The following is a 25,754-nucleotide window of genomic DNA, read 5'->3' as shown; positions in this document are numbered from 1 at the left end:
AGGCATAAAAAATCAATTTTAATCAATAGTGAGTAGTGAATTCCAGTGTTTCGTAGTCTCAAATTAATAATTCACTGTTGTAGAAGGAATTGGTGTAGGAGATTGCTGGAAATTCCTGGGATACCGTGCTCAAATTGGTAAGGCAAAAATCCATCCTTTTTCTTTCTCCTCCTCCACACTTTTGTCATGAAATTGTAAACAAGCGCAAGTTCAGAGGATGCTTTTCCATTATTTATTTGATTATTTCTGCTGCGAACATTTCTATTGTCGAGTGGTTCTTCTGAATTGAAACAATCCTTTGGGCTGGGTCTGAGAGGGTATAGGAGGCAGCTCTGTGCCAAGGGAAAATTTACCAGGTTCATGTTAGTCACAGTATTTTTGAGGTGGATTATTTCAGGGACATCCCACCCACTCATACTTCCAATTGCATCAACGCAAAAATATTCATTTTCGCGAATGTCTTTTTTACCCAAGAGTCTCTATAAAATTGCAAATGAAGTACTTAAGTTATTCATTTTGTTCATTTCAGAGTCTACGACAACACAATGACGTCAATTACCGGCATTTACACTTCAAGTGTGAAAAGGGGGCAATAAGACAATTTCATTGGAGACACAAGAGACACAGGGCCTCAGAATTTCCAGGGCAAATTGCCGGGGAAATTTGCAAAAATACCCATCAAATCACTTGTCTAACAGAAATTCATAACACCATCAACAATAAGAGCAAGAGAAATCAAGTTGTCCAGAAGAGAAGAGAGGGTCAGATGGTAAGGCAAAAAGACTACATTATCCTTCAAGTTTCTTCAAACTTTTCTTTTTTTTTATTTTTTTTTATCTCTTATAACCGCTCTCGACAGCTTTTATATCAAAAACATTAGGACATTACTTTAAAAAAATATATTTCAGCATGTAGCACATTGTTTCACAATCATTTGCACATATTTTTTTTTCTTTTCTGCTCTTCTTCTCTATGCTCTTTTATTGAAAAAATACACACACACAAAATATTACACAAAACGCAAGTAGAACGGAAAGATGCCAACAACAATGATGAAGACAACGGCACACAAGAGAACAGGGAGAATTGCAAGGAGATTCCTGTCAAGAAGATTGAATAGACTGAAAGGTATATTGTGTGGGAAGTCAGTTTAAATTAAAACTTAATATTATTTAGTTTGATGAATTTCTTTTCTACAATTAACCATAATAAATGCAGTGTGTGATGGCCAAAAAAAAGGTGCCATTGCAACTAATTATAAAACTAAAATCACTTGCCGATCAATAATCTCTCTCCCTCTTCTCATCCTCACCGCCGTCCTCCGTGAATATATATAGAAATATTGTTGGACACCCTTGGAAAATGCTTCTGTGTGGTCTCTGTGTGTACTAGCAATTGAGCGATGTTTCAAAAACACTTCCTTCAATATTTATGATATCAACAAGGATATCATGATACACTTCCTTTTTAATCGTTCCCTGAAACTCCTAACAATTGGTAACAGTAGACGTAGACAATTAATTCTCCTTGCATGAAATAGGAAGTAAAAGAATTTGTGGGCAATTTGAAAATAATTTAACTGTTCTACAATATTTTTAAATATGCAAATTTATTATTGGTCACCCCTAATGAGTTTTATGGCCACTACACACTAGAGACATTTATGTCCATATTGAAGAGTTTTTCCTATACAAGCCTAGAGAATTTGCTTCAATAAGGACATAAATTCCTCTAATGTGTAGAGGCCTTTACACAAGTAAATTGAAAAATATCAGTTGCAATAGGGCACTTTCAATTTTTGAGGATATCCTACACCTTCAAAAGGGATAGGCTAAAATCTAAAACTTTTATGTTACTAATGCAATATCTAAATCCCATGTTCACTAAAATTATACACTCAGTCCCGGGATTAAGCACATTTTCAGGACCGAAAAAACGCGCGAAATGGTATTACGCAGAAAATTGCATACCCGCAGGGGCTTCCCGTCAAATAATTTCGTCAGATATCTTTAAGATTTCTGCAGAAAATATCTACATCTCTGCAGAAAATCTGCCGAGAAAGCTGTAGATATTCCTACGAATTTTATTTGCGCTTGGGACAAAATTCGTCAGAAATTTTTGCAGATTTTCTGACGAATCCTGGTGCATACTCTGACGAATTTCTGTAGATATTTTGCCGATTTTCTGTAGATTTTTCTACATTCCAGACTTGAAAAATATCCTAATAAAAATATATCGTGAAATATATTCCAGAAAGATGGAATATTTTTCACTGAAGTTTGCAAAATTCAATACAGCTATTCTTGGTGATATCACAGTGTTTATATAAAGAATTCTGCGACGTCGTGTTATAAGTGTGATAACTTTGAACACACTGTCGACCTAAATTTCGTGTTTTTGTATCATTCGATTAGCGATTTTTAAGAAATTAGTAATTTTGTCTTGAATCTTTTTACTCATCTAAAACATTTAATCGGTAATGCTTGTTAAGCAGAGCATACCATTTTCTTTGTAACTTGTACAGTATCTTGATAAATCAACAATATTTTTGTTCAGACAATGGAGACTATGCGGATTTCCTATGCAGAAATTCTGCCGAGAATCTGCAGATTTTCGGAAGAATTTCTGCCGAAAATCTACAGATTTTCTCTGAATGTACTAGAATATACCGCTATAATTCAAAAAACCTCAGAGTAAAATCGGCAGGTAGAGCAATGATTTGACGGGTTTCTTTTGAATAAATTGGCCGTAGAACGAATTACGCGCGGAGTAAAAGTAGTTAAAACAAAAAGATTTAACTCTTTAATAGAAATACATTAACAAACAGTATGGAAGACTGGGGCAAAAAGTCACAAATTGAAAATTTAGATTTTCAATTTTCTTCCAAGATAAAAGAGATAGCGGCTTAAATTTTTTCCATAGATGGCCTCCATAGACCTTCTTCAAAGTCGTAAGCTTCTTAGAATTTGAACAAGTAATTTAGAAAAAAAAATATTGAAATTTTTAGCCCTATTTTTCAAATATTTTCCTTACAACAGATATTAATTTTTACCTTTTAGATTTTTACAGAGATTCTTTTCTCCAGAAATCCTTTTATTAAAAGTGACCACTTGGGGTAAAAAGTAACAAAAGGTATGGAGCAAAACGTAACAAAAAGCGAAGCAATTTCTGATGTCTCACGGCGAAAAGAAACGTCATTATCATATCTCGCCGCTTGTTGTATGCATTGGTCAAACGATTTACAGTCTTTTTGTGTGCATTTTTTTTTCTAAAATAGCTTGAAAAGCGCTTTTCTCGTTTTCTCACTTTTCTCGCAGAGAAAACGGTATTTTACAAAGGTCTAGATTAATAAATTTTCTATGAAAATATGTCCTCTCGGTATTTTTTCAAATTTACAGAAGACTGTAATGAAGCGAATCAAAATATGATAATACCCAATGTCTGGTACTATTTGCCCCAGCATTTTTGAGAATGGTCACAAAATTACCTTTTAGAAATCGGCTCGATAAACGTATTTCCTTACAAAATAGAGGAATATTACTTTCACAAAGTTGTAGAGCGGTAAATTTCCTATAAAACTGCGCTAATTAGAAATTTTTGAAGCAATCGAGTAACTTGTAAAAATTAAATATCCGTATTGTGACTTTTTACCCTAGTCTCCCCTATACATTCAGGCGAATTTCAAAAATGATTTCATAAGTTGACTCCCAATGGTAGGCAAACTTGCGTAATTGTATGTCATAAAGCTGTCTACACACTAGGCAAATTATTGCAATAATAACATTTTAAAGTGACATTGAAAAACATTTTAAAGTGACATTGAAGAGAATATTGAAACCAATATTTCAATATTTGCAATTTCACAGATCTTCTGGGACTTTATTCTGTATTTTGTCAAGAACGCCCAAAATACCCAAGTTGGTCATAAGATTTTGATGGAAAATGAGGCGATATTTTCGGGAGAGAGTGGCGAGAAAATAAAAAAAATTAAACTACCAGCTCCAGGTCTGGTTTAAGAGTGCGGTGTCTTATTATTCCCTGATCTGGTGAGCCAGGTTGGGATACAATGCAAAAAAATTATTTTATTAATTCATACAGTGTTGTGCCCGTTGTGCCCAAATTGGTAACACAACAATTTCTCCTAGTTTCTCCAGGAAATCAGAAATCTTCTGCGATCTACGGAACAACGAGAAATTTTCTGACCTACTTGGGTATTTTGGGTGTTCTTGACAAAATACAGAAGAAAATCCCAGAAGATCTGTGATTTCCTGGAGAAACCAGGAGAAATCTTCTGACCAACTTGCGGATTATGGGCGTATTTGATAAAATACACAACAAAATCCCAGAAGATCTATGATTTCCTGAAGCAATCAACAGAAATCTTCTGACCAATTGGAGTATCAAATTAATTTGATATTTAGAATTTCTGTGAAATTTTATTTCAATGTGACTTTAAAATTTTTTATTGATATTATTTGGCCTAGTGTGTAGCCATTCAAAATAATGAAATAAAATATTTAAAAAAAAAATGCTCCATATTGAAACAAATATTGCAATAATTGCCTACACACTGAACAATTTTCTTCAATATTGAAACTTTTATGTCAATAAATCTTTGCAATGTCGAGGCAATCCTTGTCAATATTGGATATTAAAAAGAAATATTGCAATGAATTTCGTCTAGTGTGTAGCCAGCTTAATTCCGTCAGGTGCATAATCCCGAAGTGCATAATGCGGGGACTGAGTGTATTGTATTTATTTGCCTTCATGTGTCTTGACAATAAGCCTCTTACCATGCGTCCACCGCTGTCTCAGCGTTGACGACCAGCCTCCAAAGCCAAACGGCGGAAATGCTTCTTCTTAGGCTGTATAGTCTTTTGTCGTCTTAGACGATCTTTTTGTGGAAAATGCCTTTCACAATTGATTTTATAAAATTGAATCAATTGAAGTTATTTATATCAATGTAAGATAATTGCAATAATTTTCTAGACAATCAAGATAAAAATAGTATAGTGGAAAGTAGGGAGGTTCTGGCTGGCATGCATGATAATGAAAAGCATAAAATTTTTCGATAATTAATTAATAGAGAGACGGGGTCAAAGTCACAAACGGTTATATATTTTTTTACTGGCTTCAAATGTATAGGACCTGAGGGTTTTAAAAGAACGGAAGTATGTTTTTCGAGCCATTTTGAAATATTTGATTTTGTAGCGATTCCCAAAAATTCATGGGCAAAAGATAGTTTTTTTTCATATAAATGGATTATTAAAGAAAACAAACAAGTTTGTAAATATTTGTATTTCTTTCATAAAATATTAATCGAAACTTGATTACCTGACGAACATTTTTTTGTGCTTTTACAAACTGAAAATTTTCTGATTTGTAGTCAAGATCCATAAAATCATGACTGATAAGAATTTAGTAAACGATATAGTATAAGACCGTCTTTAAACTAGAGGTTTAGCCTAGTTTTCGAAGGTCTTAAAATCCTAAATAGCAACCAATTTAATTTGTTCTTCTGAATCAAATACATTACTTTCTCTTAATAGTCCAATTCTAAATCTAAATTTTCCAAAAAATTTCTACTGATAAGAAATTAGAGAAGTTAAGCCTTAGGGCTAAGCTTTAGGTCTGAAGCCCGTATAATGTGCTGGACAGATTTTTTGGTTTAAGTCGAGAGACGGCTTATAGTTTATCAGTACAATGATTATAGTCTCTCTGCATAAGCCGTAAGTCTGTCTTAGTGCACAAACCTTATAGCCCAAAGAAACTCAGGATGATCATCGAGAATATTTAGCCTGTAACATTTTGCCAGTGAAGGACTAAGTAAAGGAAATATTCAAAAGATTCCGAAGCCCTCATTGTATGACAATTTGGCAGTAGATCATAGATTGGTACCAAAAACAAAACATTTTATCCTTTTAGTTCATAAGGTTCATAAAGAATATAGTGGTTTAGAATTTAGTTGGCTTTCTGTAATGAAGTAAATTCCTGTAATTGTAAATAATTAATGATAATAATAGAATACTCTGGAAATTCCAATGACCTGAATACTCATCCACCGTTGCTGAAAATATTTAATTGAAGAGTATGCAATATATGTAAATTGTTTATAATTGTGACTTAGGCACCCCCAGTGGTTGTCTCACGAACTTTGCATATTTAACAATGTAGAAAGTGTTAAATTATTTTTCCATTTTGCAGAAAATTATGAAAATCGATATAAAAAATGCATGAGAAAGAGATTTTAGAGACTAAAGTAATACGATATTTCTAATGTTCGTATAAAATTATTTATCCTTTTGTACTATTGACCAGAGCTAGGTAAACACATACGAAAGACGTTCAATAAGTATTCTCATCTAATAAATCTGCAGATAATCCTGCAATTGTGTTAGGGTAGGTATATGGTATAGCAAATATTGCCAGGAGTGTATGAATATTTACATTGTAACGTTTACTATGAGAGATGTCCGACATCCCGCATCTCCTTGCATCAACATAGATTTTTGCCCCGTTCTCACTTCTGTTGTTCACAATAAATCTTCAACAATGTGATATATATCATCTGTACGATGCTCGAAGGATTGAAGATACTCTCGCAGTTTTCGTGAAAGCTTAGTCAGCAAGAGAGAATTTATATAAGTGAAGAAAAAAATCCCATCCCCCTACGAAGGGATGATAGGGGAGGTTGAATCGCGTCTCAAAGCGTGAATTGCTATTTTTGCTCAATTCTTTTATATCCATTTTTTTATTATCTCTCTGCTTCCCCTTGATTATATAGTTATTGTTATTGAATTTATGAAATACTACTCACTACTAAACATTTCTATCGATAATTCTTGCTCGTTGGAAACGATGCTTTTTATTTGTCTAACTCATCCTAGTGCATGTTTTCGTCTCTTTTTGCTCTTTTATCCTTTTTTCCAATTTGTTACAGTGAGTGAGTGTAAATTTTTTCTGTGTTCTCATTTAGTGCTGAGACTTCTAAAAATGGATACACAGAAGGAGGAAAGTGCGAGCTCAAGTACAGTGGATGAAAATTCAGAATTCTACAATTCTGGGCGTGTGGGCAGGAGAAATGCCCTGCCGGATATATTAAGTGATCACTGCAGAACAACTACGGCGGATCTGCCAGAACGTCTCAGTGCACTATCAACTTCAGGTAATAACTTGTTTTATTTAATGATTTCCCCTCAATTCCTAAAGTCCGTATTCTTTAACACTTCGTAGAACCCTAACTAAAAGTGTCACGGAAGGACCAAGTGGCAGCCGCTGCCACTTATCGAATTTTACATAATATTTTGATATTTTTAATTACATTTTAACATTCGGAGCTTTAGTCAGTTCTTTTCTGGTGTCTGAACCAGAAATTTCATTTCTTTGGGTACTGTATCTAAAGATTTTTAACCATTCGATGTTTTCATCTTTATCAGAATCATGGAGTCAGGGAAAGTGGTGTGCCTTTTAATACGGCAGCCTTTGAATTTTTAATTTTTCTCTTATTTTTCAAAGGAAAAATTCTACTTTATGAACAATAGTTAATACTATTAACTATTTTCTATTAACTTCGCTTAACAAAATGGATTTTGAGCTTTGGGAAATAAGAGAAAAATTGAAGCATTCTGATTTTGACGCATTTAAAGGTATGTCACTTTTCCCTATTATTTCATCTCAATAATTAACAAAAACGCTTTCAAACTGTTCTTTTAGGGCTTTTATACACTAACAATCAAGAAAATTACATCTGCAGAACGTCAAACTCCCATATAAAATGCAAATGGCAGCAACTGCCACTTGGTCCTTCCGAGTGCAGTTTTTTTTTTGTTTTTGCAATATATTTACATTAATATTTAATTTATATTAAAAAATTTATAACGAAAAAATAGCCAGATATATTCTGCACGCATTCAATCGGGCCTCCAGGCGAAATGATATATTCTTCACTATAAAAAATAAAATTGAAAACTAAATTAGCAGCGGCTGCCACTAGGATCCTTCCAAGTGTTAAAAACAGATCTTTAATATTTATCTACAATTAAAGTATCAAGGTATTATTTAATTTTAAAGCTACTCGGGAGGGCCTTTAAGCATAGAAAATTTTGAGGCAAGGTTCACTGAGAAAAAAAAGAGGGTGCGATTAACTTTTTTTTCCTCAGAACTTTAACAATTTTTAGGTGTAAAAATATATCAACATTTTTTAATGTTAATTTTACACCTTTTTAAGGGTAAAATTAACATGAAAATGCGTAACTTTAACCCCTAATACACCTAAAAAGAGTAATATTTACACAGATTTTGGATCAATCTTGGTTCAAGCTTGGTCATTTTTTGGTTTTGTCTTTATAAAAATCTTAGAAAAACACCTAATTTTTTGCCTCCTTATTAGGGGAGCCTCCTTACTGACAAAAAAATTGTGTACCAAAAGCCATTTTTATCATGAAAAATCTTGGCTTAGATTAGGTAGAAAAGGCGAACTGGACACAAGTTTACCCAATGTATGTCACAATGTCTAGTTCTTCAATGCCTTTTGTCCTTATAATCTACCAAAATTTGCGTTAATAGTTTTAATTTTCTCAGAGACTTTCTGGGGCGTGTCTCTAGCTTTTAAAATGAATTTTGTCCTTATAATTCTGCAAAATTTCGCGTTGAAATAAAAAAAAAACTTTTAATTTTCTCAAAAACTTTCTGGGACGCCCTCTGGTTCTTAAGTTGCATTTCGTCCTTATAATCTACCAAAATGACGCCTTAAAATAAATTTAAAAAAAACTTCTAATTTCTTTACGAGGCTTTCTAGGGCGCTCCTCTTGCTCCTAAAATAAATTTTGTTCTTATCTATCAAAATTTCGCGTTGAAGTAAAGAAAAAGCTTTTTTAATTCCCTCACTTTCTGGGCCGTTCTATTGTTATATGTGGAGCTCAGAGGCAAAATGACACATATCCTATGCTTTAGCCATAGTATATTTGCCATTTTGTCTCTGAGCTCCACATATAGGCTTTCTTGTCGCCCATAAAGCTCTCAAAAAGCATTTTGCCTTTATATTTTTGCAAGATTTCGTGTTGAAATAAAAAGGGACACTTTAAATTCCTTCAGATGCTTTTTGGGGGCGCCGAATTTCTTGAACAGCTTTCTTGGCGCTCCTCTTGGCTCCTGAAACGCATTTTGTCCTTATATTCTTTCAAGATTTCGAGTTGAAATAAAAAAAAATACTTCAATATATTAAATAAAAATTGTGCTGAAAATACGCATAACTCAAGTATACGATGGTTCAGATTGTGTATTAGGTCGTTTCAACTAGGAAAAATTTTTTTTGGCACTATTCTCACGGTACTGTATTTGATGAGACAACAAAGTTTTTCTTCTACGACTATATGATCAGACGCTGTTTAGAGGTGGCTGAACGACCCTCTCTGTAGAACAAATTTCTGATTTTACCGGATTTTACACTACAGAGAGGGTCGTTCAGCCACCTCTAAACAGCGTCTGATCATATGGTCGTAGAAGAAAAACTTTCTTGTCTCATCAAATACAGCACCGAAAGAATAGTGCCAAAAAAATTTTTCCTAGTTGAAACGCCCTATTGTGTATAAAACTGGTACTTCTGAGACATTGTGCATGAAATCTTCATGGCTCAAGCATGAAAAGGTTTATATTGTGCTGAAAACGCGCACAACTGTTAAACATAAAACGATTAAGATTAAGAAATCTGTTAAAAATTTAGATTCAATTTTGTTTGAGCTATGCAGGACTATGCTCAATTTTATCCATTTTATTCTTGAGCCGTGCTCGGCTGTACCGGTTTTGACGAGCACCATCTGTTTTAAGAAATCTAACGGCGTTATCACACTTGCACATTAAAATTTTAATGTGATTCACATTAATTGTCGCTTGTGAGCGTCCAAATATGTTATTTGTGTCTTTGAGTCACTTAATATTTGGTTTTTTTTTAATGATAAAGTAGTGGACTTGGCCTGCAAAAATAAGTTTAAATTTACCTAAAGCATAAATATTTTTCACATTAAAAAATTAAAGAGAAAATCGCATTAATTTTTCGCATTAATGCTATAAATCAATTTATATCAAATTTTGCGGGCTAAGTCTACCTTTTTATCAACAAATAGATCAAATTTTGAATATAAAATGATTCAAACACACAAATTACACATTTGGACTCTCACCAGCGACAATTAATGTGAATCATATTAAAATTTTAATGTGCAAGTGTGATAACACAGTAACAGCTGTTCATGTTTTCAGCACAATCTTAATCATTTCATGCTTAAGCTGTGCATGTTTTCAAAACAATCTTAATCAAAATACCATCCTTTCAAAAAGTTTCGATCTTTTACCGTTGATCAACATTGAGTACTTGATGGACTTAGCGGATTCTTCGAACACGGGATACAACAGCAACAATATAACATGATTACATTGTAACAAGTATTCCGACACGATTAAGAATAATAACATTGAGTACTACATTCCTTGAAAAAGATAGCTTCCACTTTTGCTTTTATTAAAAATAATTAAAATTTCGCTGCATTTTTAAAATTAAACCTGTTAAACTCAAAATTAAAAGTTAAATTTTTCAAGGAATATAGTACTCAATGATACTGATAAATAGTAAAAAAAACATTAAAATTTTTAAGAATGGGGTTTTTCCAGAAAAACCATTTTCATATTATTTTTTTTTAATTAATGAGAATTTTCTAACAAGGGTTTCTTGATTCTCAAGCTTCACGATGCAAAAATTGAGTTTCTAGGGTTATGCGATGCAAAAACTGGGTTTCACGGGTTTTGCGACGCAAAAAATTGGATTTCTCAGGTTTCGCGATGCAATTTTTGAGTTTCTAAGGTTGCGCGAAGCAAAAACTAAATTTCTCGGAATTCGCGATGCATTCCTTGGGTTGCTTGGGTTTCGCTATAAAAAAAACTGGGTTTCTACGGTTTTTCGGGTTTCGTACTGCTTAAATTTGGTTTCTCGGGTATCGCGATGCAATTCTTGGGTTTCTCGGATTTCCAAATGCAAAAACCGGGTTTCTCGGGTTTCGCGATGCCAATTTTCCAAAGGATCAAATATGATACATTTTTTCTGAAAAAATCAATTTAACCATTTTATTTTTACCAGTTCCCGATTCACCCTTTTAGAAGGATATCGTATAGAGGAGTAGCGGATAGTTAGGCTCTGAGAGTTGTAGGAAATCTGTGGCGACTAATGCTCTCATTCCTTGGGATCATTGTTGCGGGCTTCGTCCTTTAATTACCCCTCGTCGGATCCAAAAAAAAAAAGATTTCCATATTAACGACTTTAGAACGATAACTTTAGATAACGACTTTGGAATTTCTGATTTGTTACATTTTGCCCCAAGTGTCCCAAAATTGTACTGGAAATTTTAATAAGGTTCATGGGTCTACATTTCATAGGATCCATTCCATCCTTATATTTTCCAGACAATCCATCGTCTGAGGCTGGTCCCAGTGGAGTCAATTCGTCACAGGCTACTAGCACAGCAACGACTAGTAATACAACCCCTACAACAACTGAAAAGACCTAAACTGCGGATGGTAACTATTTTTCGAGGTAAAAAAAGAGTAAATTATTTTAATATGGGGGGATAGGAGATATTTGTGGACTGGAAAGAAAGGATGATTAAACGAAAGCTCACGAATCTCTGCATTTGATAATAATGGATATTGAAAATGCAACACCAAGCAGAGATTCATCGACATTAACGGCCAACCTGAAAGTTCAATTTTCCTCAAATTGTTCCCAATTTATTGTTTGGGAGTGGAAGGGACTCAACCAATATGTTTCTTTTTTTCATTGCATGAAGAGAGAGTTATGTCACGTTGGGCAAAATGATGATTTGTTTGGTAAAATCGAACTTTTGTGATTTGAAGAAAAAAAAATGTTGTGTGATTTTTGTATATTTTCATTGTTTAATGATAACAAGGAAAGTCATGATAAGGAAATATATTTAACTGTGTGACTATATCAATACTGCTGAAAAAAAAGTTATGTCATCTTTGAGATTTTGAGACCAAATGTTATGTATTGTCGCAGATGAGAATACAACCTTGCCACTAATAGTTTTATTATAGTGAGAAGACAGAATGAAAAAAAAAACTATTTAACTATCAGCTATTTTTTAGAATCTTAAAAAAAAAAAATAATCGAAGAAATGAATTATTTTATGCACGTAATTTGTATATTTAATATATACAGGGTTCTAAGCTAAAAAAAAAATATAAGAATAAAATGAACGACAAATGCAGCAAATTGGAAAGATTTTTATCCAAAGAAATTCTCCGAGGTCGTTGATTTAATGACTTTATTTTATTAGTGAAATAAAATCCAGTAACATGTTTTAATTACATATAGAGAATATATTTTAGGAGCTTTCTGAACTATTAAAGGCTCTTATTGGAATTATATAATCGTGAAAGAGAAAAAAACCTTCTTTGCATTTACAGTAGTGGCTAAGTGAAAAATCTTTTCAATAGTCAAGAACATTATTGTATAAAATTAGTTCCTACAAATTACACTTTTATTTTCAGCTAGATTTGCAGAAATAACTACTCAAAAAAAATTACATTTTTAGAGAGAGAAAAAGTAAAATAAAATCGTCATTACCACCGTTTTTGTAGTATCACAATTATTTTTTTTAAATTTACTTTCATTTTAGAGAGAAAACTATTCCACTATTTATTTATCCGCTTCTTTTATTTCGTCAATAGATATAGGACAATAAGAAAAAAAATAGAGGAAAATCTACATTGATAATATATTTTAGGTAGTTTTTTTACACGGTGAGGAAAGTGAATTTAACAAAAAGAAAATGTTTGAAAAAGTTAAACCAAAACATATAGAAAAATTTATTTTAATTATCACGTATAAGATGCTAAAGAAATAAATACCAAAATTTGTATTTCGCACAATTGTGCGACGGTGTTCATATTGCGAGAAGAATACAATGATTGGCAACATTTTGCATATACGTAAAGGAAATTTAAAGAAGAAAAAAAAACGAGTTAATTAGGAACATGTTTAAATTGGGATCTGTTTGTGTAATTTACAATTACATTTTATTGTGCATCGCTACACATCACAAGTAAAATACTTAATTTAAAAAGAAAAAAAAAACTATTCTTGATTTTCTTCATCTGACTTCAGTAAAAAAAAAACTATAAAAAATATGTCTGTTGCACGAAATATTGTATTTCAGAAAAAAAAAGGATTAAGAAAAATTCGTAATCAAAAATCATTGTGTACCTCTGTCAATTGAATTAAAAAAAAATCATTTCTTGATTGTAGATCTATAAAAAATTACAATCTTTTACTCACGTCGACATTGCAAGATTCTCTTGCGATTTGTTCGTTTTCCATGATAAATACGTGTTCCAGAATATGGCAACAAATTGTACAACTAATACCTGATAGTTGAGGGGAACAACGGAAAAATTAGCTAACTGCACCCACGGCCAAATGCAGTAATTTGTCAGGAGGATATCTAAATAATCTGCACGGATTTTTTCTTCAATTTCAACGCGATTTTGACCCTTCATTACACCAACAACCCCCAGGAAAGCCATCATGAAGGTGGGAGCGAAAATTAGTTGATCCAGAGCTACTTTTTTCAGTGTCTTTATCTTAAGATTCCTCCCGTGAATATGACGATCCAAAACACCATACCAAAATCTCAGTCCTGGCCCCTGAAAGTAAAGAAAAATACTATAAGCAGCAGATAAAGATAAACCAGAGAAAGATTTTGTTATCAACTCTCTTTATTTCGAAGCAAAAGTACAACGAAACGACTTTTCAGTTCAATTTTTAAAATTACAAGAAAATACTTTTTTTTATAAACCAAACCAAAATTCGGAAAGATAAATCAATTAGGGTAAAATGAGGTAATTTGGAACTATTTACAATTTGGGACATTTGAGATTTTTTCATTGTTTCAGATGAGCAAAGAGAAAACAAAGACCGCGAAATAGAAGAAAAGACGATTAAGAAAAGGAACAGCTTTTCTGCCTTCTGAATCTCTGAAATAGTGAGAAAATCTCAAATGTCCCAAGTTATAAATGGTTCCAAATTACATCATTTTACCCTACCGATTGAAATCTGATTGAGAAATAAAACTTCTGGAGAATAATTAAACTCAGATCCAAGAAATAGAGATTTTTTTCGATAGATATACGAGGTGTGTTCAGAAAGAAAGGTGAATTTTCATTTTTCTAGAAAAATATTTTTTTAATCAAAATCTATTTGGTTCTCTTCAAAGTAATCTCATTCAGATATAGGGTAAGTGTGCCAAATTTCGGCATAGTTGCATGCAAGCGTCGAAGTCTCAAGTTTGAAATGTAATATAATATTTTAAATACAAATTGATTTTTTTATTCTTTCTTCTGAAAGAGTGTTGCTTGGAACCTTGTAAAGAGTTTACCATCTTGATTTACTCCAAAATCATTCTTAATACATTTTAAAATGAATAAAAATATAGACATAGCTTTGGTGCCCTATTTCGGCCACCTTCATTCTCATAGTTCCTTGCCCTTCCTAAATTCTTCCAATGTCTTTTTCAGGTCATCTCGTTTGTCGAAGCTACATTTTTTGTTATTCTTTTGCATTGTATAATCTCTAGAGTACGTAAAATCTAAAAGTTCATGAAAATTTGAGGAACAAAAAAGGTGGCCGAAATTGCAAGCTGGCCGGAATTTGGCACACTTACCCTAATGCATTTGTACTTGAGCTTCTATCAACCCTTGTCATCTCTAGTAAGAGAGATGTCCAAGGTTCTTTCTGAACCGAAGCATCTTCTCCATGGTCACAAAAACCAAGTGTAAGGCCATCTTCAGACTAGAGGTTTAACCCAGTTCTCGAAGGTCTCAAAATCCCATATAAAACAATTTTATTAGTTTTTTGGAATCTAATATAACATTTGCCCTTAATAATTCAATCTTAAGTAAAATTTTTCCAAGAAATCTTGACTGATAAGAAATTACAGCAGTTAAGCCATATGGCTAGGTCTGAAACCCTGAAAAGTCTCACAGGAGCCATTCTGTCAAACCAATTTACAAATCTCTGGAGGAGGCCAGTCTCAATCTGTGGGAGGAATTTTTTCACCAGATTTTGTCGAATTAAGTGAAGGTTTTCCTCCTGGTGGTGACCAAGACTGGAAGACATGGAAGTCTCTCAATCGTTTGAGAAGCGGCGTGGTGCGCTCGAGAGACAACAGACGGTGATGGAGATTCTCCGAATGTGACATCCTATGTGATTGTGGGGTGATCCAAACCACCCCCTACTTGTGTGTTTTTTCGTTAGCCCCTGCTTCATGCGGAGCAGGGGATTTGATGTCGGCAAGTCCGCTTGCCATTGCCGTAGTCCGTTTTTGGGCAAAACAAACTTGATTTTAGATCTCGACACGATAACCAATCCTTAAAGTCGTTCTTATATGTGCTTTTTGATATGACATTGAGCTCTTCTGGCGATATGATCTTTCTCACCGTGATAAAATATCATATTTTTGCGGGAATTTTCAGTTCTGGGAATAGGAAAAAGTTCCTGGATACCAATTCTGTGTAGAAACGGCGTTGTTTTTGATTAAAAAATTACTAACAAACAAGGATATGTTAATGAACTTTCGGAATAAACTTTGCTAACTAGACGTTTTAAGTCGAAAGCATTCATAAAAAATTAAAGAAAATTCTTTAATTAGTCAGCGACAGTTTTCCATATTCCCTTACTTCTTCAACGTTTTAATCATTTTTTTACGTACAGGACCAATGCCATTGACATGTTCTAGGTCTCGATAAGAGCCTATAAGGGAAAGTACTCTCCCTTGGAACGTTCATGCCTTCGAATAATGTGAATTTTCTGTTAGTTTTCCTAAGAGGCTTACACATTTCTATTAAATATTAGATGGCTTATCATCAATTGTTGATAATTCCGTGATAATTTAGTGTAAATCTCTTACAAAAAACAAAAGAAATTCACATTATTCGAAGGCATGAACGTTCGATGGGAGAGCACTTTCCCCTACTACTTTTAAATTATTTTAATTTTTGCTCAAAATAACGACCTAATGGCCTCTACACACTAGAGAAATTTATGTCCATATTGGAGCAAATTCCCTACGCTTTTACAGGAAAAACTCTTTAATTTTATTTTATTCATACAAATTTTTACAGATCCTTTGATATATTTTGATCATTAGAAAAAATCGCCAAGAATTCTAAAACAGGCCTAATGGCGTCTACGCACTAGAGAAATTTATGGCTATATTGAAAAGTTTTTCCTACACAAGCGTAGGAAATGAGCTTCAATATTGACATAAATTTCTCTAGTGTGTTAAGGGAAAGTGCCCATGCTTTGCACGATCCTAAGCTTTATAATGACTAAATTTTGGGTCCTGGTCAAAATCCCGAAAGCCAAAATTCCAGAAGTCAAAATCTCGAATTCTTAAAAGTGTCTTAGCTACTCCCATAATTGCACCCGCGCTTGCTGAAGGCAAAGGGACATTTTCTGTGTCTTGCGAAATTATTCTGCACATTATCCTCCATATAATTTCATCCCTAACAGGATTTTGAAAATTCGAGATTTTGGCTTTCGGGATATTGGCGTTCGGAATTTTAGCTGTCTCCGATATTAAGAACGCAGCCAAGAGAGAAGGGTCAAATTTGAAATTTTATCAGTTCCAGGTAATAGAGGATAATATTTTGAAGATTTTTTTTTGAATTTGATCGTATAGAAGAAAAATCAATAAAATCGTTTCCTACACTGAGAGAAATCCGAAAAAGTTAAAATAACATTCCGGAGATGTTAATTTTACCCTGCAGTATTGATCCGAAATCGGTGTAAATATTACCCTTTTTAGGTGTATTAGGGGTTAAAGTTACCCTTTTTCATGTTAATTTTACCCTTAAATAGGTGTAAAATTAACATTAAAAAATGTTGATATATTTTTACACCTAAAAAGTATTAAAGTTCTGAGGAAAAAATGTTAATCGCACCCTCTTTTTTTTCTCAGTGTAGGATAGGACCTTTGAAAAAACAATTACGAACTTGTTGCTCTTGGAAAGCTTTGTTTTTTGATGCAATTCTCCACTGATTTTGACGATGTTAGACCTGCATAGCCTTTCCTGAGGGAAATGGCGTTTTCAAATCAATTTTGATTATTTTAATACCTTTTGATAGCTTTTATTTTTTTCATTAGTTTTTCAAAGTTGACGTACAAAGTTTTATTTGACGTTTGTTCGGTTTCAAACGGTTTTTGCACACCTCTGAAATAAATAATAAATAATTTTTGGAAAGACGAAAACATTTCCATAAAAATTGCCAAAAACATTTCCAAAGAGAATTAAAAAAATGAGAAAATTCCGATAATGAAAAATATTCACTTTTGTTTTTAAAAATTTAATTTGATTTAAATCCAAGTTTGACAATCCTGACGAATTTTGTAAGCTAAAGCTTTCTGGGCACTAATAAGATTTTCCCTTGAAGAAAAATGAATGGAAAATTCTCTTTTAAGTTTCAAAAGCTCTGCAGTTTTTTTTTAAACTCGCTAAAAATTTAACGCTAAACCGATTTTGATTTTGACTGAGCAGATTTTGAAAAGCTTGAACGTTTCAATAAAAGCTCTTTTAAGACGACTACATTTTTCTTTAAGAAAAGTTAATCTCATGCGTCCCCAAGTTCCCCAACATCCTTCCAGAAATCCAATTTCTAGTTTTATATTTAACATCTTTTAAAGAAAATTCACCATAAATTCATTTTTAATTCAAATTAAATGAGTTAGCTTTTTGAAAAGTTCATTACGAAATTTGATTAGCGATCAATTCAATTACATTTCAACCTCTCTACCCAAAAGCGGAAAATCTTTCTAAAACAGAGAATTAGATTTTAAAAGGGAGATTCCCAAGACAAAATAAACAATTTATTTTCGCGATAAAAAGATAACTTTATTGGTCAAAAAAATAGATGAGGGGACTATAATACTCAGAATCCAGCGTAAAGTGGGAAAAAGAGAAAAATAAATTTGGGGCTAGATGATGCTCACTGCTTCTTGATGCAGGACTGCCAGGCGAGTCCTCCGCATGCCATGGACACAATCACATAGATGATAAAGCCAATAATAGCTCCCAGAATCACATACATTCGGATATTCTTCCAAAACATTTCTCGAGCGAGATTCCGGGATGTGTGACGAAAGGAGACAGATGTATTCCGGAGATTTTCCGTTTTATTCACCAGCAACTCCAAACGTTCCCCTCGAGCAGTCACATTCTCAATATTCTTCACCATGATATCCTTCAGCTCGTCTATCTGCCCATGAACCCTAGCCAGAGAATCGTACTCCACAGAATCACTAAACTTCTTCATTTCGGTGGACAAGACCTTGGAGAACTCAGTGTTCATTGCATAGGCAATAGCTGTGGCCGCTGTGAGTCCATAAGTCGAGATGAATCTCTTCTTGATCTCAGCCAAAAACATGAATGCCCTGGCCCTTTTGAAATCCCCATCAGTAATGCACATATACGTAATCCTGTCTTCGCAAATGTAGTGTATCAGGTAGGCGCCATGGGAATAGGTGAGTTTGTTATTTTCTTGTGGAATCTTCGTAAATATCTGCTCTGTCACTTCAGCAAAGTTCCCCACGCAATCTGCATACTTGGCCAGGACGGTACTCCCGCGTGCGATAACACTGTACAGAATAGGCATTGTTGATCCAGTAATTTCCTAGTACTTCCGCTCAAGAGACAAAGAATTGCACAGCACTTTCCTGGACGACACTATACATTGACTACAAGTGGTCAGAACCACTGGAATATATTCTTGAAACACTGCAGCTCAAGATTGCCGTCGAATATCCGTGAATTTTGCAGGATTTTATCACTTTTTGGCTTGTTTTTTTTCGAGGCAATGGCCCACAAAAACAATGCGTCACAGTACAGCTGTCAGATTTTCGCCGTACTTGAACAAAACAAAACAGCTGACAAAGCAGTAGCTTTTGCAGAATGCTCGAACTCATGAGTCATGGAATCATGAATAAAATAGAAGAGCTCTCTGTGAATTATTTTTTTGCATGTTCAATAAAACTGGTTGAGAGTGCGCAATATTGAACTCTTTGACCTTTTTAAAATAACCGAAGAACTTTATTTTAGACAACTTTAACATATTGGACTTAAAGGAACTGCTTGTAATTTCGGACAGCTTTTGGAATCTAAAAGCTGTCCGAAATTACAAGCAGTTCCTTTAAGTCCAAAATGTTTTTAGAACATTTTGAGGGTAAAGTTGGACAGGTTGAACACTACAAATAGACTGAAATAAATTTTCACCAAACATTTAATGAATAAAGACAAAAAATATTCTTTTTAGAATATTTTAACACTAAATTCGCTCAATTTTGAATATTATTTGAATTAAAATAAAATTGCTTTATTTAAAATTCAAAGTACAGTGCCCGCTTTGTAATCCGGATGATTGGGAGACAAAATGACAGATGTCCGCTTCGTAATCCGGATGGATTTTTTGAATTTATTCAACGTCTCGAAAATATAATACAAGATTTTTTTTGTAGAATTAGAATAAAACTTTTACAGAAGATTAAATGACATAATTGGAGCAGTCTATTTTATTATAGTTCATTATTAAACAAAAATGTCACAGGATAGTTCATTTTAATTGCTGAACACGCATGCATACATAACCTCAAAAGTATTTTAAATGTAACCGTCGAGAACTTGTCCGGATTACGGCGATCCGGATTAGAAAGCGGCCACTGTAAGTAGTTGCTTACGAGAAATTGTGACAGATCGTATTTACTTTAGTCTCATTATTATAGTGTGGTGAAATACCATTAATTTTTTCAATATTTTTATTCCATTTGAACATTATAAATAATCTTATAGCATTTTTCAAAATATAAAAAAATCATAGTTTTGAATCGGCCGAAGGGAAGTGAGAAGAAAAATGAAAAAATCCGAGAGAACATTGACTTGTTTGAAGTGTGGGGGGTGTGGGGGGGTCACTGAAGACTTGAAATCAATATCTCTTACCGTTTGGTCTCTAGTCCTGTTACAATTTTTCGAACAAATAATATAAACTTTTGAAAAATATTCGAGAAAGATAAATCACGCACAGGTACTTTATCGGTTCATTAACTTTTAAGACCAATGCATAGGTAGAAAATTTCAAGGTATCTTTCAAAAAAATCCAAGTTTAAGCAAATCGAATGAAAAACAGACTCTAAAGTGATTCAATTTTACCTTCGAAAATTTAATATCTGAAAGCTTTTGGGTCATTGGTCACTATCCCATATGGATGATATGGATGAAATCTTGACGTTTTCGAAATAAAAGTAAAAAAAAAACATGGATTTACTTAACTTAGATAGTTTACGCTCTCTACACAGATCCAGATCAGAGTTATTCGGAACACATCTTGATGGTTTCATTTAAAATATGGGGAATCGGTAGCGCAATAGATAAAAGCGTTGGCTCTTGAGCGGATAGATTTCCCGGCTTGACTCAAAGTTGTGAGTTCGAGTCCCGACCGGTGCAGATCTAAATGTTTGTAGACAATTTTCACATGTAATAATGACGTAATATAATGCACCGCCTTTGCCCAACAACTCCGGGAGCATGGAAGATGCATTCACACCACGGGAGGGCGATTCTGGGTGGTCTACAATGGACTTAGTAAATTCTTCCAACACGGGATAGTTGGAAGTGGGAAGTTTTTATAGTTAAAATAAATAAATTTGTAGAATTTTTGGTTAATAAATCGATTATAAAAACAAAGAATTCTCTAATAATGTTCTTTTTAATTATTTCTAACAGGGGCCTCTCGACATTTCATTTTTCTATACGTTTTTGCATAGAGGCGCTGAAGATTATTGACAAGTTTTTTCCGAAAGAGAATTGACTTATGAGTCTGATATATTTCGAAATCGTGCATTAAAAGCTATCTAAAAATACATATTTCATAATGCTCGCCGAAATAATACAAGAATTACGAGCAAATTTGTTTGCAAATTTGATTGTCGCGGTGCAATCTGCAAAATTTTTACAAGGAAAAGTGAAAAATAGCTTCACTTTTTATTACGCTTGATGGGCCCCTGATTTTTAATTTATTTTCGAAGCGTTGAACAAATTCAAATACTCATTCCAAGAAGCGGACGTTCATCATTTTGTCTCCCAATTACTTGAATAAAAAAAGAGGGCACTGTATGCTGCATATCCCCTCATAAGTGGGAGGGGGGGTCATTGAAAACCGAAAGTCAATATCTGTTACCGTTTGCGTTTGAGGCTAATGACAAGTTTCAAAAAGTGGATTATAATAACTGCTCTCTCAAAATAGTTTTTCAATAAAAAACTAAGAAAGTGATCAGAAATGCCTTCGAATTAAACCAAGAAGCCTTTTCCTTTCTTTATTATTTAATATTATTCTCTAAGCAAGGCATTATAGAAACAAAATTCTTATTATCTGCATATAGCGTTCTTTATTCTGTTAAGTCTTAAGATTAAGAGCTTCTACAGGAATTAATATTAGATTGCGTTTAACTGAAAATCTCTAGATCCCGAAAAACCGAGGATCCCGAAAATCCCGAGACCCTGAAAATTCCAGGATTCCGCATACTTAGTTTTATATATCGGGATCTCGAAAGCCGGTATCATAAAATCCTAGATTTTTCAGTCCCCGTGATCTCGATTTTCGGGATCAATGGCATATATATAAATTCTGAGATCCCGAAATATAAAAAAAAAAATCCCGGGATTTTGGAAACCCTTTATAGAGAAAATTTGCATATCCGTGGATTTCTTTACGGGTATGCAAATTTACGGGATTTACGAGGTTTTTTCCCGTAGAGGTATTTGAAAAGCTAGTGGTTGGCAAAAATGCATTAGGTCTATAAATGTATTTGCATAATCCCGAGACCCCGTGTATAGGCCTTCTAAAGGTGCACAAAAGGCTTGCAACAGTCTTAGTTTTATAAGGCAGCTCTTTTGCTGTTAAATTTAAATTGGGGGAAGTGGACACCTTTAAAATTGACATTTTTCACCTATTTTTAAATAAAATTGACCCTTATCGTGAAATAATTTAGCTGCACAAACAGATTGTGAAGCTGAATTACATTGTGATACGACTCAGTTCCACATAAATACAGGAGATAATTCCTAATTTTAAATTTACCCAATTTACCCCTCTTTCAAAAATGCCCTATTTTCCTTCACCCCTAAGGAGGGCGTGACCTAAAATATTTTTGGGCGGAGCTTATAAAGAAAGTACAGAAAATAGTGCCCCTACACTTAAAATGTTCTATATATTTTTTTAAAGACAATAATGTTACGAAAGAGGTATAAATCCCTCATTTCCTGCTTCTTATACCTTGGATTCTGAATGAATTTATTTTTATCAATATCGATTCTTTTGGTGTGGAATTCTTCGTCATTAATTTTTGAAATTGTGTCTTATTAGAGAGTATCCAACAGTGTTTTATATTACGTAAATATTTGTTACTTACTGCCATGAGCAAACCAATGGCAAAAAATTGCCCAGTTCTGCGATAATCCAGTTTATTTACATTTGTTTTCTCCACCATTGTTTGGGCAATTAAATCCCCCGAAGCCATAAGAATACCCGTCTGTACTGACTGTGTAAGCAGTGGGTATCTCGCGAGGGCTTTTTGGTAGCCGGAAGAGAGGAATCTTACATTACTATGCCTTAAATTCACTAATAACTGGGATTTTTGGGCAAAACGTGCCAATTTTGCAATTAGCGACATGCTGCTTGATTGATTTTTCTAAGAATAATTTTTAGAAATTTTCACTGTCTCAAAACAATTTTGGGATTCAAATAAAACTACCGAGAACTGGAACAACCACAGAGAATGCTTGTGAACTTATGACATTGAGATATTGAGGAAAAAATCTTGAGGAAAAATTTATTATTCTTTTGAAAACGCAGGAGGTTATGTTTATTGCTGTTTTCGTTGAGTTTTTTTTGTTCATTTTCGCCATTTTCGCCGTCAGCAATCGGCTTTCGATGAGTTTTGTGTGAATTTTACTCGGGAATTTTCGGATGGGAAAACAGTCATATTGACACTCTCGACGCCATTACACATTTCGATAGTGCGAGTGCAAGCAAAAATTGTGGAAAACTTTTTCATTAAATTTGAGCTCATTTTCAGTGATGTGGAGTTCTGAAAGTGTGTGAAAATTGAAGTGAAAGACTCACCAATTGGTTTAGTGATAGTTTAGAAATCGACAGAGATGTCCTCGTTGCATTTTGTGGTTCATCCTTTGCCAGGCACGGAAGATCAGCTCAATGATAGGTAGCAAATATATTCCATTTTCTACCATATACGCCTCTATATGAGGCCCACAAATGATATAATGGCGATTTTGGTGCAGCCATTTGGATTTACTACGAAATATTGGGTCATTAGTGGCTTTTTCGGGGCCTTTTCCCAAATATTTCCAAACATTTGCACCACATCTCGGAATTTTCCAGACGTTTCTGCGTTCAATGATGCATTTGTGAGCCCCCTCTTTGGGGTGGATTCCTTCCGGACTTTTTTGCTGGCCAATCAAGCTTTTTTCCATGCAGAAACGTGGTCATTGCTAATGTACAATTGCAAATTTCTTCCTATTGCTTAAATTATTCTTTTAATTAGATATTTTTATTTTAAATTAGGAATTATGTTTTTTGTTTTTTTTAAACTCGTAAATGAGTCAAAAAACGTTTGTCTCGGAATTTGTTTTTTTTTGCGAAAGTTAGTCAATATGCTAGAACTAGAAGAAGTGATAAAATCCCTGAATATCTCCCCCTTCCCCAAAATGTCGTGCAGAATCCGTGAAGTGGCAGACAAAATCAATAAGTATGGATCACCGACCCCTGCTGCTTTGGCATCCCTGAAGGTTCCCGTGAAGCAGGTGGTGATTGGTCCGTCACATCTAGGTCTCCTCCTTGAGGATGGCAGGGCCTTTCGTGTGGCATTTTCCGTTATTCCCGAACGCCTGGACTTGAGCAAGCAGGAGCCAACGAAGAAGTAATTAGTTAAACCGATGCGCAATGCCAACACCCAAGTGCTAATGGAAACTGCTACTTTTGATTTTTAAGCAATGGAGGCAGCAGTGGAATTGCCAATAATTCATCGAGTGGCTCGAAGAATTCACCTGGCACCTCGAGGCAACTGGCCAGATCCCGTGCTCGTATCATGCGAACAGCATCCGTGAGAGGTGGCAGTGGTTCTCGCAGTACTGGAGTCATCATTGGTGGAGGATCTTCTGGACGTTCAATGGTCACTGTGCCGACTCCCTTTGTCCCAGAGGAACTTGTCTCACAGGCTCAGATGGTGCTCCAGGGGAAGAGTCGCAATGTCATTATCCGGGAATTACAGGTTTCTATTTTACCTTTTTTCAATTCCACGTGCTTGACACAATTATTATCTCAGCATTTTTTCGAAGTCCAGCAATTAGTGCTGGCATGAATGGTTTTTATTTATTTTTTTCGCAATTACTGCGATTTTTTTTAAATTTACTTACTGAGATTTACGGTAATTTGTAAATTATTCGTTATATAAAATTTACATATTGTGAACAGGGGAAAATGTCGCGTCATCCATTCTTTGTCATTCATCATTTGCATCACAAAAATAGCGAAGGGTGTCACTTTTCCAGTGGTCTTACAAGATTGTGAAATTCACAGCGAGAGTATTCCCATACAAAGCCAGATTAATATAGCATAGAACAATAATTAAGATTAAAAATTTTAGTGCATGGATTATGAATGTACTGAAGCAAATTATTACAAATTGAAATTTTCAAATAAGAACTAATTTTATTGATGGATAAATTAAGGAATCCTGGTGATTTAAGGAAACGTTTGCTTATGCCCTAGATAAACTCATGACTTAAGCTGAGAGACGTCCTAACGTAATTTTAAACAAAATAATAATTTGACGAAATTTCCATCAGTTTCCCACTAATTAAGCCATTTATCGGTTTAATACGTTAAGCCGTATCTTGGTTTAAATCGTAAAGGGCATTAAGTTAGCCACGTGTAAAGGGTCTGGGCGAAATTGAAGATTAACCCTTTAAGGACGAGAGTGTCTGACTTTCGACTTCTTTCTGACTTCTTAGAGCAAAACATAAATTTACAAGACCGTAGCGAAAAGAATTTTTTGAGACACCGGTGTTCCAATCGTCCTTAAAAGGTTAATTGAAAAATAGTTTTAGTTTAATTGCACAAAGTCGCCTTTCGACTAATGCTCAAGAGTTTAGGTCTGTCTAGTATCTTATGCCCTAGACACACTTACGACTAAAGTTCAGAGGTGACTAAGCTAGTTCATAGCCAAATCAGTTCCTGAAACACTATAAACGAGGATTGGCATTCACTAGTATCCACAAAACATAACTTTCGTGGGTTTTTATGTAGATATTTCTACTGAAATGCACTAATACTCCTCTGAAAATGAAACTATTTGTAATATCATGTCTCATTACACGTGCAATAATTATTGTTAATTACAACTATTTGTGAGGTGGAAGCTAATTCGCGACTTAAGCCAATTTTGGCGATTCTACTGATTAATTCTTGTTGTTATACTTGAATTGTGAAGTAAATTCAAAAATAATTTCATTTTCAAAGGACTGCTAGTGCATTTCAGTAGAAATATCTGCATAAAAACTCACGAAAGTTATGTTTTGTGAGTGCCAGAAAATGTTAAGCCTCGTTTGTAGTGTGTCAGGAA

The 25,754-nt window shown here is 34.0% G+C and overlaps 4 protein-coding genes across 15 annotated transcripts in view; 2 read left to right on the top strand and 2 right to left on the bottom strand.

The window, feature by feature from the left end:
* The first annotated feature begins 73 nt into the window (after window positions 1–73).
* Window positions 74–11,999, top strand: LOC129797872 (uncharacterized). Its single transcript, XM_055840736.1, has 5 exons — window positions 74–142; window positions 530–769; window positions 1,029–1,128; window positions 6,977–7,165; window positions 11,452–11,999. Exons 2-5 carry the CDS (start codon window positions 767–769, stop codon window positions 11,553–11,555), a joined length of 396 nt encoding a protein of 131 aa, XP_055696711.1. The 5' UTR covers window positions 74–142; window positions 530–766; the 3' UTR covers window positions 11,556–11,999.
* A 319-nt stretch (window positions 12,000–12,318) lies between these two features.
* Window positions 12,319–23,004, bottom strand: LOC129810483 (protein Mpv17). Its single transcript, XM_055861029.1, has 2 exons — window positions 22,524–23,004; window positions 12,319–13,713 (listed from the first exon to the last, which is right to left on the bottom strand). Exons 1-2 carry the CDS (start codon window positions 22,782–22,784, stop codon window positions 13,342–13,344), a joined length of 633 nt encoding a protein of 210 aa, XP_055717004.1. The 5' UTR covers window positions 22,785–23,004; the 3' UTR covers window positions 12,319–13,341.
* Window positions 17,933–18,963, bottom strand: LOC129810481 (vesicle-associated membrane protein 7). Its single transcript, XM_055861028.1, has one exon. The coding sequence runs from the start codon at window positions 18,716–18,718 to the stop codon at window positions 18,053–18,055; it is 666 nt and encodes a 221-aa protein (XP_055717003.1). The 5' UTR covers window positions 18,719–18,963; the 3' UTR covers window positions 17,933–18,052.
* A 99-nt stretch (window positions 23,005–23,103) lies between the features above and the next one.
* The window catches only part of LOC129810433 (E3 ubiquitin-protein ligase hyd), a 43,800-nt gene continuing 41,149 nt past the window's right edge, over window positions 23,104–25,754 (top strand). For 6 of the 12 annotated variants that reach the window (XM_055860904.1, XM_055860903.1, XM_055860912.1 and 3 more), the window contains exons 1-3: window positions 23,104–23,333; window positions 23,850–24,050; window positions 24,113–24,401. In XM_055860904.1, the coding sequence (XP_055716879.1) occupies window positions 23,272–23,333; window positions 23,850–24,050; window positions 24,113–24,401 (552 nt within the window). In that variant the 5' untranslated portion in view covers window positions 23,104–23,271. The remainder of the gene's footprint in view (window positions 23,334–23,849; window positions 24,051–24,112; window positions 24,402–25,754) is intronic. The other 6 variants (XM_055860907.1, XM_055860906.1, XM_055860905.1 and 3 more) reach the window with 2 other exon arrangements.

Source organism: Phlebotomus papatasi, chromosome 1 (assembly GCF_024763615.1).
Source record: "Phlebotomus papatasi isolate M1 chromosome 1, Ppap_2.1, whole genome shotgun sequence".
In the NCBI taxonomy this organism is placed as follows: domain Eukaryota; kingdom Metazoa; phylum Arthropoda; class Insecta; order Diptera; family Psychodidae; genus Phlebotomus; species Phlebotomus papatasi.
This window is presented reverse-complemented; position numbering and strand designations above follow the sequence as displayed.